We start from the raw sequence: 16,547 nt of genomic DNA, 5'->3' as shown, positions 1-16,547 counted from the left end.
AACAAACTGAATACCTATGTGAAATAATCCGATTTTATAACGCGTATTAACGCGTAATTAACCGTCCCCGGAACCAACGAGCATTGTTCGTTGTCGACGGAATCGTGAAAGAGGGGGACACTGTGTTCCCCAGCTGATCCATCCTGACAAAGGTAACGTTAACCGGGTTGGTAACTGAATTAATCCAGTCTTCTTAGGTTGATCTGTCACTGCTGCCTTTCAACCGACTTCGCCGTGTTTATGTGTGTTTATGTTTGTTTGTTTGTTTGTTTGTTTATGTTTGTGTGTTTGCAGGCAGACCATGAGCAAAGACTCCCAGATGAGGGCTGCAATCAACCAGAAGCTGATAGAAATGGGCGAGCGGGAGCGGTAAGCCAGCCTTTCTCTGCGGCGAATTGCCGGATTGGAGACTCTTGTTGACCCGATCAATAAATGAACGTCCTGTCGCCTCGATGTGTGGCCGCAGGTTGAAGGAGTTGCTCAGGGCGAAGCTGGTGGAGTGTGGCTGGAAGGATCAGCTGAAGGCACACTGCAAAGGTACTGTGGTCGCCTCAGTGATCTGCATGACTGTATCTGCAAACTGCATCACGGAAAGCAACGACGCTCCCTGTGTGCAGATGTGATCAGAGAAAAAGGTCTGGAGCACGTCACGGTGGAGGATCTGGTCACAGAAGTCACACCGAAAGGCAGAGGTATGACACAAACGTCCTCCACGTTCCAACACTTCACCGTTAAAATGACCATACTCAAGTGTTTTCTGGATGTTCGGGTGGTGTGAACATCCCGGAGCGCTTTTCAACTTCACTCTATTACCACAAGGAGGCACAACTGTCTACAAACCGAACTATTCCGGGACACCACAAAACCCACAGCAGATCGCAAACACATTCAATTAGTTATGAAATGACACTAGGTGGCTTCAAACAACTATAATGAGATGCAAAACGGCCATAAAGAGACATAAAGCAACTTCAGTCAGAACATAATCATAAAAGAATACAAAAGTATGGCAAAACACACGAATGACTACCCAGAGAAGATAAAGGAACTGTAAAGAAAAAAGTCACTAATGACCTTAATAACAACAAATAGTTACAGAACGACCACATGGAGAATTAAATAAACTGAAAATGGAAGAAAACTGCTGCAGAGACACTCAGTAACCATAAGAAATAATAAATTCACGTTAAAGACAGTAAATAAAGACAAAGGAAAAACCAGCTAATGTAAGTAAATAAAAAAAATACTATTAATAGATCAAATATTTGCCTCAAAATAATGTAAAATGTCCAAAACTGAACATACAACAATCTTAAAGACTTAAAAAAAGAGAGAAAATCAGCTTTTAAAGAAGATCAGATCACAAACGGGTCTAAAGTTGCTGCAGAGCAATGTAAGCCCAGAAGACCACAAATATATAAGGCAACAGATTGATGCTTAATAAGTACGAAAAGAGGTGATATTACCACATGGAGACGCACAGCAACTGAAATAGCAACAGAGAGACAAAACCACCATAAAGTAATGTGTGGGAAAACACAACACTTGTAGAAAGAAATAAAAACACAAATTACCATTTAAAAACGGTCTACAGAGAGATCAAGCGTACAGAAAGAGAAGTGAAAATTAGAGAGGAAATAAAGAATAAATAAATAATTACTACAAAACTTAAAGACAAAATCAGATCAAAGAGCAGAAAATGACCAAAGAAAGACGTTGAAGCATAAACAACTCCAAGGTCATACAGACCTGCAAAAACAGCAAGAGCCATAAAAAGACTACAGAGAAATGGAAATGACATGAAAATATTAGACACACTTCCAGTTGTATGTAAATAAATAACGTGACCTCCTGTTGTGTTTGTTTGTTTGTGTGCAGCACTTGTTCCAGACAGCGTGAAGAAAGAGCTGCTGCAGAGAATCCGAGCTTTTCTAGCTCAACATGCGACCTTGTGAACGAGCCTGTGGGGACATTTTACTTTATTCGTTCTTTTTTTAATTTTATTTTTTTTATTCTCCCTGGATACACGATTAAAATCAAATCTGAATTTTGTTCTCGTTGTGAGCAATGCTGAAGTGTGTACATTTTATTTTGTATTATGTGTTTTAATATTGATTTTAGTTTGTTATGCTGCAGTTTTTTGGGGGAAGAAACAAAAAAAAACTAAAAGCCCCAACAAAATAAAATCATGCCTATTTTGGTCACTGCGGCTTGTGTCGTCTATTTAAGGCTGAATTGCAGATTTTACTCTTTTTTTTTAACTGCAGCCAGTGTGATGAGTGATTTGTGCTCATAATAGGAAGGACCCGTGTGACAGAAATGTCATTTTCTCACCCTGGAACTTTGTGAAACACTAAACTAGTTTATGTATAAGAATGTAAGAAATGTTCCCAAAGCACAACGCCTGTTAAAAGTCAATAGTGAAGATATAACATTTCTGAAATAGATTGAATTATGTGGTGACGAGGAAAGTTAAACTGGATATGAACGTTTTATATTTCTGATGCTTCAAGGTGTTTTGCGCACGACAGAAGAAAATGCTTTTTCTAATTGAGCGCAGTTTTCCACACGCAAAACCTGAGAGGTCAGTGATCTGTAGTGAAAACGACTTTACTTGCTTTTGAAATACCATAAATACTGAAACAATACAGCACCGCACAAGATTTGTTGTTGTTTTTTTGCAGATAAAAGTCATTTATTGGATTTTGGATGGAACAAATTCCCCCTTGAAAAATTAGCCACAATAAAGGAGGTTTTTTTTATTTATTTTTTTTGATATTTCACTGTATTTTGCACCAGAAAGCACCAATAAAAATGGCATAACATTAAAATATTATGGTTAAAATAGTCATCTTTAATAAAAAAAATTAATAAATAACAAAAGGAATAACAGGTATTCTAGTAAGCTATTTGATGTGGTACTTGCACATATTTTTACTCACAAAGAAAAACTGGAGCTTACTGGTCGGGCTCACAATCAAGATCAAATTGCTTCTAAACTGAACTGAGCTTCATGGCGTTCACACAGTGAACAAGTGATTAGATTCAAGAGTTAATTAATCTCATCCATTTACTGGCAGGAATGATCCAAATGAGTAACGAGAGATGCAAGTTTATTACTACTTCATGACAATGATGACCAAATATATTGAAGTACTCTTAAGTGCAAGTCGTGAAATCAAACTGTCTCTCATGAGAGTTTGTGTTCAAACCTTTGAAAAGGATAAAGCCAATCAGAAGAAGCATGGAGGTTTTTCCTGTGATCAGCAGTGATCCCAATAATAAAACCTGAAAGTGCACACACACACACACACACACACACACACACACACACACACACACACACACACACACACACACACACACACACACACACACACACACACACACACACACACACACACACACACACACAGAGTACTAAGTAACTAAACGCATCTTGTTGTCTTTTCATAAATAAGGAATCGGAGGATTGATTACCTAATAAAGTGCAGTGAGTGAGATCACTCCACTACACTTCTCTACTTGTTTCCAAATCTGTTGTGAAACATGAAGAGAACATGAGGTCACACTGCGGCAGTTCTGCAATTTGTCTTTCTAAGAATAGGGTGTGTGTGTGTGTGTGTGTGTGTGTGTGTGTGTGTGTGTGTGTGTGTGTGTGTGTGTGTGTGTGTGTGTGTGTGTGTGTGTGTGTGTGTGTGTGTGTGTGTGTGTGTGTGTGTGTGTGTGTGTGTAATCACTGTCCAAACCTGCTAGGTTACATATCACTTCCTCTTTTTTCCCCCATTCCTTCGTGGATTTGGACTTCATGGACGGCGCTTGTTGTGTTGATCATGTTGGTCTCTCAGATGAAGTCACAGGGGTGTTTGTGTATTTTCGGCAGATATTTGGTGTGTGGGCCGAGCGAGGGTTTGTGTGTGGGCTGTGTATGCGTCGGTGTGTGAATGTCTGATTTTACCACCAGCACAGATCCAACGCCGGCCAGCATGTGGGAATTGCATGCCCAGATCATTACTGATCATCGTTGGGTTTGAGCACTTCTTCACTCAGGAACTCAGGTTTAAAAGGAACAACAACAACTAAAAAAAACATTATTCAAAGGCTGCTGAACCACACAAACAATTCATATGAAACTTAAATGAACAAATACAAATTTCACCATTTGTCTTGTAACATTCCCTATGAATAAAGTACTTTGTCTTTCAGCTTCATGTTCAGCCTCCACCAGCTTCCAAAAAGAACTGAAACCTCTTAATTCTTCGTTCATTTTGAGAGTAAATCTTAAACAATTAAGGGAAACATCCTTTCTATTTGAAGAACCATTAAGTGTTTGAATTGAATGGTCTTTTGCAGTGTGTGGCAATATATATGTGTTAGCTGAGTGAAAAACATTTACTAAAGATGTAAATCACAGTGTTATTTTATTGTTATAAATCAACTTCTGTCGTTTGTACGACTGCTCCATAAAGCCAAGAGTACCCTCGAGACACGCTGTATTGCACAAAATCACACCACTACACTACCGTCAGTGTAATATTTCTTTACTTAATTACCCGTTGCATCAACCCACAAAATGTAAATTAATACAGAGTCTTACTTTCTGGAAAAAGAAAAAAAAAACGTGTTTGCATGTGCCTTCAGGTGGAAATGAAATTTCCTTTAAGTGACTCTCAAGGTCACGTAACTTCACTAATCAGCACAATAACTTCTCTGCCTCTCTAATGGTCTTTTTAAACAGTGTGATTACTGGTTGGAGCTAAAAATAACAATGGAAAGAATGCTCTTAAGACCCACTACTATCTAGTTACAGACCTCTTGATGATTCTCATGAACGTCATGTCAAAATGTTTCACATTTCTTGAGGCAATCATCTTTTCCTGCCCAGAGGCGCCCGAGCGAACGCATAATCAGTTTCTTTGAAATGTCGTGTAAATACTGAAAAAAAATAATGCTCAAAATAGGTTTTCTAACTCGTGTGGAGATTTTAGGAATCCACCAAACAAAAGGCCGTTCACGTGTAGCACTCAGTGAATAAAGCAATAACATGATAAAGCTGAATGATGACTGACGGATTCGTTGATTCTTTTGGTTCCACTGGAATGATTCACTTTGACGTCCGTCACTCAATAGATTTGACACCTTCTTTATCTGACTCAGATGAAGGTGATCTAAGTGGACTGTAGGTGAAAGCAGAAGAGAACATACAAACTATTTATTATTATACTCAAATAAAAGTTTTTATTTAGGTTCGGATAAATTAGATGTATTGAAAAAATGCTTCCAAAATACACAAATGAGAACTTTGAACTGGAAATCACACAGACATTATACAAATGTGAAAATATACAAAAAAAAATGCTGTGTCATACAAAGGATTTGTTGAATAACAAAGCATTGTACGTGTTATATAATGCTCGGATTGTATCTGATCCACTGTGTTGAAGTTGAAATATGTATGTTAAAAAAAAAACATCCAGTCAATTTTCATCTTATAGAAAAGAGACATAAGAATAACCAGCGGATGCAGAGAAACAACAAACCCATTATTCATTTAATTAACATTTCATGACAGAGTGGATTATATTATTCTGCAAAGTATATGTCAAGATAATAAACTAACTTTACCAGATAATGTTGAGAGCAGATTTGCTGAACAAATGTATAATTTAAACAGATTTGGCACCAAATGGCAAGAAATTTAAAGAATCAAGTCCACATGATTAAAAAAAGTTATTAAAACCATATATTATTAAAATACAAAGAAATGGAGAATTAGTATTATTATAAACTAAACTAAACTAAACTAAACTAAACTAAATTAAACTAAACTTGAGGTATAAATCTGTGTGAATCATTGCTTTTTTCTGAGGAAAAACTCATTTTCTGTAAGAAAAAGTCAATGAAAGAGTCATTCCTTGTGTTTTCGGAAGTGTTTCAGGAAGGAAATCTGTTTTCTGTTCAAACAAAAAGTGCTGAGTGAAAATCAACACCGTGGTTAACGGTAAAAGTCTGATTTCTCTCCCGTCGTGTCGTCAGTGTGAACTAATAATACCACAGACAGTGTGAAGTCACACATGTCTCATCTTGTGTGGGATGCGCTGGTGGATGCTGACAACAACAAAAAAAGTGTTCAAATTATGCAGCTGTAAACATTCCTGAGGTTTCCAGTGTCCAGGAACAGCCTCGCATTCGAGGCACCATGTATTAGTGAAATAGTTAATACCATGTCTCCAGTGATGGTAAACTGGGGCTGAAAGATTTCATATTCACTGCCAGAGCTCTTGAATAAATAACTGCAACCAATCAAAATTAAATGACTGATTTGATCCTAATTTCATAGTTTTCTGTGCTATGATGTGGCTGTTGGACCACCAGTATTTCTTTTCTTTAGTACTATTAACTTCATCATCAACACTGATTTGATCCTACAGAGTTAAAAGAAAAAAAATTTTTTTTTAAGGTAAAATAATATCAGATGAATATCAGATTGAAACTTCAACCTCTCTGCTTCCCTTCATTACATCCTCCTCAATTCTATGGAAATCTGAGAGTTCCCGTTTGAAGCGCTCATTCATCGCAGTTTAACTTCCAGACATTGTTTTGACAAAGAGATATTTGGTCGTATTCTCGACTCGTGTGTCGCAACAGATTTTGGACGCACAGTGACCTGACGGTCTCCACCTATAATGGAGTGAGAGGCGGGACTCCTGGACCCTGAACGCCTCATAAATAAGAGGTGGAGCTGCTACCTGCTCTACAACGGGACATCTCCTCTCTCTCTCTCTCTCTCTCTCTCTCTCTCTCTCTCTCTCTCTCTCTCTCTCTCTCTCTCTCTCTCTCTTGCTCTCTCTTGCTCTCTCTCTCATGCAGCGATCAGGTGAAGGACTTCACTGAAAAACTCCAAACAGGTGGGCATTTTTTTATTTTTTTATTTTTTTCAAACTAAACCATATAATATGAAGTTGTAATTGTATTTATTGATGTGTTGAGGAACACGTGCATTGCTATGGGTGAAATCCAGCAGATCAAAGTATTTTCTTTTATTTACTTTTTAGTGTTTGTTTTTTTTTACGTAATCTGGGATCTCCTCATGATGGGCTCTGCAGTCCTCACTGCAGCTCTGCTCATCTCTCTCTGCTGCTGCTCCTGTAAGTTTCATTCAACCCCAATGAGTCCCCAAAGTTCATGCAACCAGTGATCAATCTCCTGGAATTCAGATTTCAGGCCGCACTTTGCAGCCAGGCTCGCGCATGAGGAGAGAAAAATGTGCTTAATGTAGATTTTTGTGTTGTGTTTCCAGGCGCTCAACGCATCGACTTTGTGAGACCGAGGAGAGGAAGCTTTAATGGAGCGACACGACTCACTATCTCCGGAAATGGTAACACGTTCACCTTTATTCACTTCTGTAGTCACACGCAATCATTTCTATTCCTCTATCATTTAAATTCTATGTCACCAATCATTATGGCACCGGGAATAGTTGGTGTTTTATCGAACCACTCTGTAATTGGAATAGAAATTATTAAATTGAACAAAAAATTGTGACTTCTTAATTGTTCTTAAGGTGGAAATAACGAATTACAAATATAATGACATTGTCTTTATTCATTTAGCACTAGTAAAATGAAATAAGTAATCTGCTTTACTATTGTTAAAATTATATTTCACTACTGAGAATTATTAGTAAAACATTTTTACCTGCAAGTTTGTCGGCAAAGAAAAAAAAAATCTTCATTTGGATACCGTTGTATTGTTTTCATATACTTTATGGTTTGTTTGAATATAAATACCCGTGACTCAAATGTCTGTGGTTGTCAATGTAATTAAATGCAATAAGTAAGCAGTAATTTCAGTATTATTTGAGAAGTACTTTGTACCATAAGTCAGTAGTGAGCTCTTTCACAATTTGAATCTAACATGTTTCATGATCATGTTTGTAAAAAATTTAAGTGCTGTGACCTAAATGTAATTAAAAAAATATGGAATAAAACCCAAAATGTAAGAACTGGTCAGTAATGTAGCAAGACGCTGAATCCATAACTTAAAAACCTTAATTTATCACATTATGGGAAAATATCTTCCTCTTATAGTGTAATAATTCTATTACATCATAAAGTGAGTCACTGATTTATGGTTTGAACTTGAACTTGAAGTACTTCAATTTGAATAACACTGAAATAATGAATTCTAAAAGTTTTGACTATTTGTTTATATTTATATACAGTTTATAGCATTTATGTATGACTGCTGTTGCCCAAGTCATTTATTAGTCTTCTGATTTCTATAATCTGTAATCTATTTCTCAAATCATCAGTACAAAATAATGTACAAGAATTAAATATATTAAGAGCACATTTCAATTCTTGTTAAATCTTTGTACATTATTGACCAGTTATTACATTTTGGATTTTATTACATTCTTAAAATCATATTTCGGGCTCAGCACTTTTGCTTTACATTTCGGGCTTTATTACATTATAGCTTATAACAATTTGGGTTGTCGTTACATATCAGGCTCTAACAAGCTCTTGCATCACGTCATCTATTTTGATCGGTTCAGACATTTTTCTTTTTCTCTTTTAATAAAAAGTCCATGTTAATGTATGTTATGCTTACACAGCTACATGATAGGATAGAATAGAATAGAATAGAATAGAATAGAATAGAAAGTAATTTCTTTGTTGTTGTTCAGGTTTTGCCCAGGAGAGACAGTTCCAGCTGTACCCGAAAGACGACTCGTTTGGAAACCGTGTGACTCTGGTGTCCAGCAGCCTCTCCGTCCCCTGTGACGTGGAGAGGGACTCCACACACGGCAACCAGATCATGTGCTACACCAGGTGCTCCTCTTTCTAAAGTGTTTCAAGTAATCCTACAGAAAGTATTTCATTGTGAGAAAAATGGACGGGCATTGTTTGATGCAGGAAGGGGTTTTCAACCACAGTGGCTCTCCACACCGTCTTATAAGGACGAGGTGTTGTTGTTGTTGTTGTTGTTGTTGCTGTTCATGGTTGGTGATCTGCAGCACTATGAATTTGCTTGTTGCTTCAGGATGAAAGCTGTCTTGCCTTCCAATAATACCTCATGCTTACAGTCACTCTAGAACATTGATTTTGTTCCTCACAGACCAATGCCAAACGATAAGTATGTGGTCCATGTCAGCGTGGACGGCGTTCCCATTCCCAATGCCAAAATATGCCGGGGGATATATGGCCACTACCACTGCAGCTTCTATGTGAGTTTGCAGCCTTTAAATTCTCCAAAACAAATGATCAATGTTTGTTTTGTTTTTTTCTAATTGTCTGTATTAAACAATGTTTTTCCTGTAAATTCTCACAGACCGTGTGGTATCGCACACCCACCATAACCAGTGTGAGTCCAGTCACCGGTCCCCCAGGTACCGTCTCCACAGCGCGCCGCCATGTTTTTCTCAATCCATTGGAAACTTTCTACTAAATCCAGTTTAACAAAAACACTTCAGGCACGATCGTGACGCTGCGAGGGCAAATCTTCACCGATGTGTACGGAAGCAACACGGACAAGAGCTCGAATGGCCTCAACTTGAGATTTCTCAGGTATAAAATTCAGACACTTAAGAGTTTGAGTTTCTTTGAGCTACAAATCTGTTGAAAACGTACATTTGTTCGACATAACACAACTTGTAGAATGTTTGTGTTTATGATTTAAGGTATTATGCAGCTCTTCAAATTAATAAAATGTCACATATACCCATATAACCCAGAGTTATGAAGCATCACTGCCCAAAGGGTTCCGTCCAGAGAAGCATTACTTAGAAACCAGTGGATGGTTATGCTCTTATTGCAGATCCTACATGGGGGGGATGCCTTGTGACCTGCTCAAAAAAGACTCAGATGAATTGTAAGTCCTTGGTTTTCACATTCTGAAAGTGCATAACGTTTCGTTGAATGTTGCATTTAAATTGTTTGTTTGTGTGAAATGAAGCAGAATTAACCAGGGTAGCTGGAGGTTTGCAATAAAAATGTTAAATCTGTGAACATTAATTGTAAAGGTACCGACTGAATCTGGAAAGTGAACGTTCTCAGTATGGATACATGAGCTGCAAAATGACAGGAACTTATGTTGGTAAGATGGTTCTGTTTTGTTTTGTTCTGTTTTGTTTTGTTTTTCTCACAATTTGATTACAGCAGCTTTTTAAACTGCTCATTTAACAGTTTTACTTTTATTCCTACAGGCCACCACAATTGGAGTTACATTCTTGATAGTGACTTTGGAAGGTAAAACACTGCAATAACATTCATCTCCTGATTGTAATGTACTTCAATGTAATATGTATGATGTTATCAAATAAGCCTTTTCAATGCATATTGTAAAAAAGGCCTGTTTGAAATTAGCTTTACTGCTGGCTCAAGATTTAAAGTAATTGTACCAACAGTTGCTCATAATGAAAATTAGTGATCAAGAGTCCTGTTGCTCGAGCCGCATGACATTACGTTAATATGCAATGTGAAATAATGGGACTTCGATTTGTTTTGTAATATTTTCTGTGTTTTTTTATCTGTGATTTCAGCCCAGTATGAGATAAATGAGGTTAACAGTGAATGGAATTTGGATAGTCATTGATCACACAATTTTTCATTCGTGTTTCAAATTCATTTTGGATTAAAAAAAATAACAATAATAATAATTAATCCTACTTCATTCAGTCTTTTTGGATATATATACAGTATGTCTCATGTTATCATAATAATGATAGATTTGTGAGATACTGTGCAGCCCGGATGTTGTGGCTTCTTGAAAGGAACAGGTTACTAAACATTCGACTTATAAGCTACGAGGAGAACATTTATAAAGTTAATCCAATATTTATTTAAGGCCGGTTATGAGCCGCCGCTACTGGAGAAACTGGCTAATAACGTTGGATTTACTTCTCATGTTGCGGTCTTGAAGATTGTCGTCCAGTATCATGGAAGCACTTATCCTCCAGTTAACAGGAGCTTGGTGAAATGGTCACAGGGCTGTGAGCTTGTTACTATCAAGAGTAGTTTTATCAAGGTAGCCTGTTACCATAACGACGGATTGCTAACCACACTGATCATGCTGCTTCTTCAGGAGTATGCCCCAAAAAAAACTGTACAAGGTTTCATCTGTTGGAAAGCTCAGCATGTTCCAGACGTTCGCAGGTACCCGACACATCAAATGCTTCCTCTTCTAAATGTTTAATCCCTGGAACTTGTTCCTGAATGAACGTTTCTGTCTCCCACTCAGAGGTGATGGGGGTGTCTCCATCCGTGGGAAGCGTGATGGGCGGGACGCTGCTGACCGTCCACGGGCGCTTCTTCGATCAAACCGATCGGCCAGCTCGCGTACTCGTCGGAGGTAACGATCGGCCTCAGAGGCGTCGCTGTACTTTTGACCCACTGCACCGGTTCATGGCGCCATGACAACCTGGTGGTTTTCACGCGACACAGCGGCAGGAGGTGGACGTCTCCTTCTCAAAACAAACCGTGGCCCATTGTTGAGGCGTCAAGTTGTGCCTCGTTCATAATCCGTTTGCAGAGTGCGTGCATACTTCAAAACAAAAGACCTTCCTTGGCGTTGTCACACGGGAGACAAAATGATGTTCCAGAAGATTGAAGTCGCGAGCAATCCACCTCTCTGAGTCATGAGTCCATAACTGAAGGATAAAGATAATGTTTCCTGTTCACGAGTTTCACGACAACATAGAATTTGATATTTAAGAATAAACATGATAGAAATAAGGATTAGTTGGAATAGTCTGAAAACACTTTACAGGATGAATTATATTTATGCAGCAATAAATGTAAATTTTTGTTATTTATTATTAATATTATTAATTATGTATTTTACATCATCATGTTGTTAGAATCAAATAGATCAACCAGATGAAACTTGATGGTTTCGTCCTGATCATTTTATTGTCCCATCTTTGACTTTGTCTCTTCAGGCCTGCCGTGTGAAGTCCACAGTGTCGCTCCAGACAGAATCACATGCGAGACGTCCAAACAGCCGATGGAGCGCAACATGACGCTCTATCCAGGTGAGAACGTGCTTTCTTAAGCTTTTGTTAAAAAACAGAAGTTGTCATCGTCCATCACCTGACTTTGTTTTGTACCGAGTCATTATCTGATGTCTGCACGGAACACATCACTTGTCAACTTGAACGGTGGAAAAATTCCAACTATCTGTCGTTTTACCTTTGAGCAAAGCTTCAGTTAGGAAGATGATTGCACGCTAATACCTGTCTCAGTCCATCGAGAGTCTCCGTTCTTTGCTGTTTGCTGTTGTTTCCAGATAATCTACGATGTAACTGTGACCAAGCATTTAATCAGTCGTCATACAAAAGTCTTTGAGTGGAAAACAACAAAGTGTTCACTCTCTGTATTGTTGCGGCGAGGGGAGATCAGACGACATGTTATGACTCAGCATATTCAGAGAAACAACATAAGACTGAATGTACCTGATGAAATTAAAAGATATTTAATGTCACACTTAAGACATGCAGGCATTGTAAAACTCTGTTCAGTGAAAAATAAAAGACTAAAACAGCTGCAACAGGAGGCTTTTGGGTAAAATGTGTATTTTCCTTGTAATTTAACTTGCATGTAAGTTTTTTTTTTGTTTGTTTTATTCTTTATAATTATAGCTCTGATGTAATGACAATTCTAAATAAACTTGTGAACTACTATATTTCGTGAGAACAAAAAAACCTTGAAAATGTCCCGTTTATACGTTATGAGTTTATAAAGTAGGTGACAGAATAAAAATCTCTTTTTTTTTCCTGCTTCATTCAGGCGGGAGAGGCTTGAAGACGCAGGTGTGGAACGACACAAGGCCCCGTTACTTGAGTGACATTTGGAGCTACAGCGAGAACACGACGGGATTCTGGTCAGAGTGGATCGACTCTCTGCCCCGAGAGTTTGACATTTCATTGAATTACTTCACCACCCGGTCCACCGGCTTCTTCGTGCCCCCGGCCAGCGGCAACTACAGGATGTACCTGCAATGTGACGACCGCTGTGAGCTCCACCTCAGCAACTCCAGCCGGCCTGAAGATATGGTGAGAGGAGAAAGTTTCAGCTTATCAAGTACTCAGATCGATGACAAATCATGTTGACCCGCTATCATCTGGAATTCGTGAAAATATGCAGCTTAGTTCCTAAATCACTTTTTAAAAAACCTTCAATATTTCAGGTCAAAGTTGCCCACCAGCCGTATTACGTCCCAGACTACAATAGACTGGACTCGCAGAAGTCAGACGTCATGCCCCTCGAGAAAGGAAAACCGTAAGCACGAGGCTTTTATAAATACATGGCGCACAAATATACCTCAGGATGAAAGTAACAGTATGTTGTCTTGTGTTGAAGATATTACCTGGAGATTCTGCAACAGGAATACAGCAGTAGAGCCAGCATCAACCTCGGCCTGTTTGGCGAGGACAGTCCGTTCACGCAGGCCCAGACAGACGACGCCGTCAATGAGGTTCAAGTCATCAAGGCTAAATACGACGTGTTCGATGAGGAGCAGGTGAGGAGTGCGATGGACAGCCTGATATCAAACAGCAGAAACCTTTCGGTTAACGAGACCGAACCTGACCAATGTGAAAACATCCAGAGCGCTTGTTAATATTTGTCTTTTTTTGGGGGGGATCGTCACCGTGCTTTTCAGGAGCTGACCTTCAACATGTGGCCCGCCGACGCTTCTGGAGAAAAAGAGGTCCAGAAGTTGACTATTGTGAGCAGCTGCCCCAGCCATCTGTGTGCGAGCACCTTCTACAGCCTGGGCTACGGACACGCCAGGACTGGTAAAGAGGATGCGATTACTTAGCCTCTATAAACCAGGAAAGGGTGTCAGACGTACAGAAGCATTGCCTTTATTTATTTTTTTAATCTATTTGCTCTTTTAGGCCCAATCGCAGTCGGTGCTTCAGCGCAAGTGGTTCAAGCAGCTCTGAACAGTCTGTGGAGCATCAAGCCTGACACAGTGGCGGTCACCAAGCAGAAAGACGGTCAAAAGACCCATTACACCGTCACTTTCAATTCAGACAGAGGTAGGCAACGTTTACAAGTGGTTGGTAAATATATTGTATTAATATGACAATACCTATGAAAGTTCAGTGTTACTTTCACACTTTGCACACGCAGCCTCATGCTAAGTTTTGGCTTAATTTCACATTAGTGCATTTTGCTGAATAAATGTTGATTTTAATCTGCTCTTATTACTATTCATCATGGTGACAATGACGGAAAATAAGGCATGCCGGGAGGTTTAACGCTCCATCTACTATTACTTATCCTCTTTGTTTGCAGGGGACTTTGCACCGCTTCATTATCAGGTTTTTGGTGACATCAACGTCACTGTTACTGAGGTGACAAAAGGCAAAAGCACCATGGAGTCCTTCACTCTGCTGTGGGGGGGGATCCCGACAACGCCTATCGCCTTCAACGCAACAGAGTCTGAGGTCTGAAATCTGATACGGTGCTTGTACGCAAATACTTGAGTCAAATTTGAATCAGATATTTAAAAAAACAAATTTCACAGGATCTAAAATTCGTGACCTCCGAGACACGAAGAGAACCATATTTGTTGAGACATTTTAACTTTTTTTTAATAAAGATGGAATGCATGCTACTTTTTTATTTTCCCCTAATTCGATTTATTTTCATTTAATTGTCTCTCTCATTAATATTATCTTTTAACGTTTTTTTCCTTATATACACAATTTGAGTCTTTGCTCTTAGTTTACCACTCAATTTGTTTTGGTTTCCGTCGTTGCCGTCTTGTATTCACGGTATTTCCTGGCATCACTTACTGTATGACTCTGTCTGCTTTCTTGTCCTCACCTGCACGACAGCTTATCTACAAAGACTAATAGTCTTCAATGATGCAATGACTCGGCGTATTTTGTCAAAGTTTGAAGTTTGCATGCTCACGTCCAGCGTGTGTCTGCGAACAGGTTCGGTCCGCTTTGGAGGATTTGATGACGCCCGAGTGTCCGTCTGAGATCCTGACGACTGAAGGAACCAACGTGAAATACTTCAATGACTTTGAAACTGACGACACCAAGGTTAGTTGTTCCAAACAACAACGTCATTCGTAATCCTTCGTTGTGACAGAACTGTGGCATTTTCATTCGGTTGCTTGAAGAGTTTGATTGTTCTGTGATTCCTTGCCCTCTCCAGGTTTGGACTCCAGTAAACGATCCTGGTACTCCAGTGAAATACTCCGGTTTCTGTGGCTCCTGGTCGCTGAAGAACGCTAAATCTCTTTTCAATGAAATTCACACCAAAGAGACTGGAGCCGCCTATGGGCCAGTTCTGCTGGACCAACACCCGATGGTAAACCACTCGATTTCATTCAGTGGTGAAGAGTCTGTCCGTCCAGTTTGACTGATACAGAATTCGTACAATAAATCAATGTTTTAAAAACCCAGCCGTGGGAGTACACCATTAATATTTTCATTTTAGCCTTGCTCACATTAATATAACATATCTTACCACACATACACCAGTGTCACTACAGGACTTTAATCTTGTATGTTTGATGACAAATTTATGAAAGAAATCAAAAAGTGGATGTTCCAATGCTTCATTCAGTAAATACCGTAATAATTGTTGTTTTTGATTGAAGGTAAATCCAAAACTCGACTACAAGAGCTTATTATCAAGCTGAAAAATCATAAACTGACTGAAATAAAATCATTTCTGTCCAGGCAGTAACAATAACTCTAATGATACTGTTCTTTTTCGTAGTAATGTATTAAAAAAACAATTATGGCAACATTACTTTAATACATTTTAATTAATTTAATTTACGTTTCAATAGGCGATTTACATGTGTCACATGTGAGAACAGCTTTCTCTGTACATTGAGCGACCATTAGGTTTCGTATTAGTATTATTTGAAGCTGTTTTGTCCAGTGGTAAGCAGCACTGGTACTATTTCTCTAAACCTCTGTTTACTGGAACAGGGTTTCATATGCACTGCATATGACAAAATCATGAAATCTATCTAAGTGAGTTAGACTAGCATCACATTTTATCCACAGTAGCTGTAATGCATTTAAAACCTTACATAAATATTACTTGTTTTTTTGTTTTGTTTTTATTTGCCGCGAATAAGGGATTTCTTCACTTATTTCCTTCCAGCTTTGCTTTGCGTACATGGGAATGATGAAGGATCAAGTCGAAGTAAAGTTCCAGTATCTCACCAGTGAAGGGAAAATCAAGGAAGAGGATGCAAAAATAAACACCGTCTTCACCAAAGGACCCAGGTCAGTAACATTTAAAAAGAAGAATTGCCCTGGTAGCATGTCTTCAGCTGAGCTGCAGTATGTAAATGTTTTTATTTCCTCTTCTTCTGTAGATGGAGCTACAAATGTGTGAACCTGCAGAGCTCTCTGCAGGCGGAGTACGTCGGGAGTCAGTACAAAGTGAAGAAGGTCTCCCTCCTCAGAGACAACTCTGGTGGAGATTTCTATGTAGATGCTGTTCACGTCGGAAAGAGCGCCACCACATTTGATGAAAACGGTATAAGCTTGATTGTATTAG

General features: G+C 38.8%; 2 protein-coding genes across 3 annotated transcripts in view; both read left to right on the top strand.

The window, feature by feature from the left end:
* The first annotated feature begins 92 nt into the window (after nucleotides 1-92).
* LOC308122462 (transcription and mRNA export factor ENY2-2) lies at nucleotides 93-2,840 on the top strand. 2 transcript variants are annotated; one of them, XM_080484271.1, is made up of 5 exons: nucleotides 93-152; nucleotides 295-369; nucleotides 467-537; nucleotides 618-692; nucleotides 1,879-2,840. In XM_080484271.1, the coding sequence occupies exons 2-5, from the start codon at nucleotides 302-304 to the stop codon at nucleotides 1,953-1,955; spliced, it is 291 nt and encodes a 96-aa protein (XP_080340397.1). In that variant the 5' UTR covers nucleotides 93-152; nucleotides 295-301; the 3' UTR covers nucleotides 1,956-2,840. The 2 variants fall into 2 exon arrangements, with proteins under 2 accessions (XP_080340397.1, XP_080340398.1); XM_080484272.1 differs by having other exon boundaries at nucleotides 107-166.
* Nucleotides 2,841-7,093: 4,253 nt separating this feature from the next.
* pkhd1l1.1 (PKHD1 like 1, tandem duplicate 1) overlaps nucleotides 7,094-16,547 on the top strand; it is a gene marked incomplete at its 5' end in the record, with an annotated part of 38,172 nt that continues 28,718 nt past the window's right edge. Inside the window, 22 exons of the mRNA XM_080485122.1 lie at nucleotides 7,094-7,148; nucleotides 7,301-7,378; nucleotides 8,693-8,837; nucleotides 9,124-9,232; nucleotides 9,337-9,394; nucleotides 9,479-9,572; nucleotides 9,823-9,876; nucleotides 10,028-10,101; nucleotides 10,211-10,253; nucleotides 11,089-11,159; nucleotides 11,245-11,355; nucleotides 11,945-12,037; nucleotides 12,792-13,057; nucleotides 13,192-13,283; nucleotides 13,365-13,524; nucleotides 13,666-13,801; nucleotides 13,904-14,047; nucleotides 14,307-14,458; nucleotides 14,954-15,068; nucleotides 15,193-15,335; nucleotides 16,146-16,270; nucleotides 16,363-16,526. Coding sequence (XP_080341248.1) covers nucleotides 7,094-7,148; nucleotides 7,301-7,378; nucleotides 8,693-8,837; nucleotides 9,124-9,232; nucleotides 9,337-9,394; nucleotides 9,479-9,572; nucleotides 9,823-9,876; nucleotides 10,028-10,101; nucleotides 10,211-10,253; nucleotides 11,089-11,159; nucleotides 11,245-11,355; nucleotides 11,945-12,037; nucleotides 12,792-13,057; nucleotides 13,192-13,283; nucleotides 13,365-13,524; nucleotides 13,666-13,801; nucleotides 13,904-14,047; nucleotides 14,307-14,458; nucleotides 14,954-15,068; nucleotides 15,193-15,335; nucleotides 16,146-16,270; nucleotides 16,363-16,526 — 2,482 coding nt within the window. The remainder of the gene's footprint in view (nucleotides 7,149-7,300; nucleotides 7,379-8,692; nucleotides 8,838-9,123; nucleotides 9,233-9,336; nucleotides 9,395-9,478; nucleotides 9,573-9,822; nucleotides 9,877-10,027; nucleotides 10,102-10,210; nucleotides 10,254-11,088; nucleotides 11,160-11,244; nucleotides 11,356-11,944; nucleotides 12,038-12,791; nucleotides 13,058-13,191; nucleotides 13,284-13,364; nucleotides 13,525-13,665; nucleotides 13,802-13,903; nucleotides 14,048-14,306; nucleotides 14,459-14,953; nucleotides 15,069-15,192; nucleotides 15,336-16,145; nucleotides 16,271-16,362; nucleotides 16,527-16,547) is intronic.

Source organism: Lipophrys pholis (assembly GCF_963383615.2).
Source record: "Lipophrys pholis genome assembly, chromosome: 17".
NCBI classification, from domain to species: Eukaryota; Metazoa; Chordata; class Actinopteri; order Blenniiformes; family Blenniidae; genus Lipophrys; species Lipophrys pholis.
This window is presented reverse-complemented; position numbering and strand designations above follow the sequence as displayed.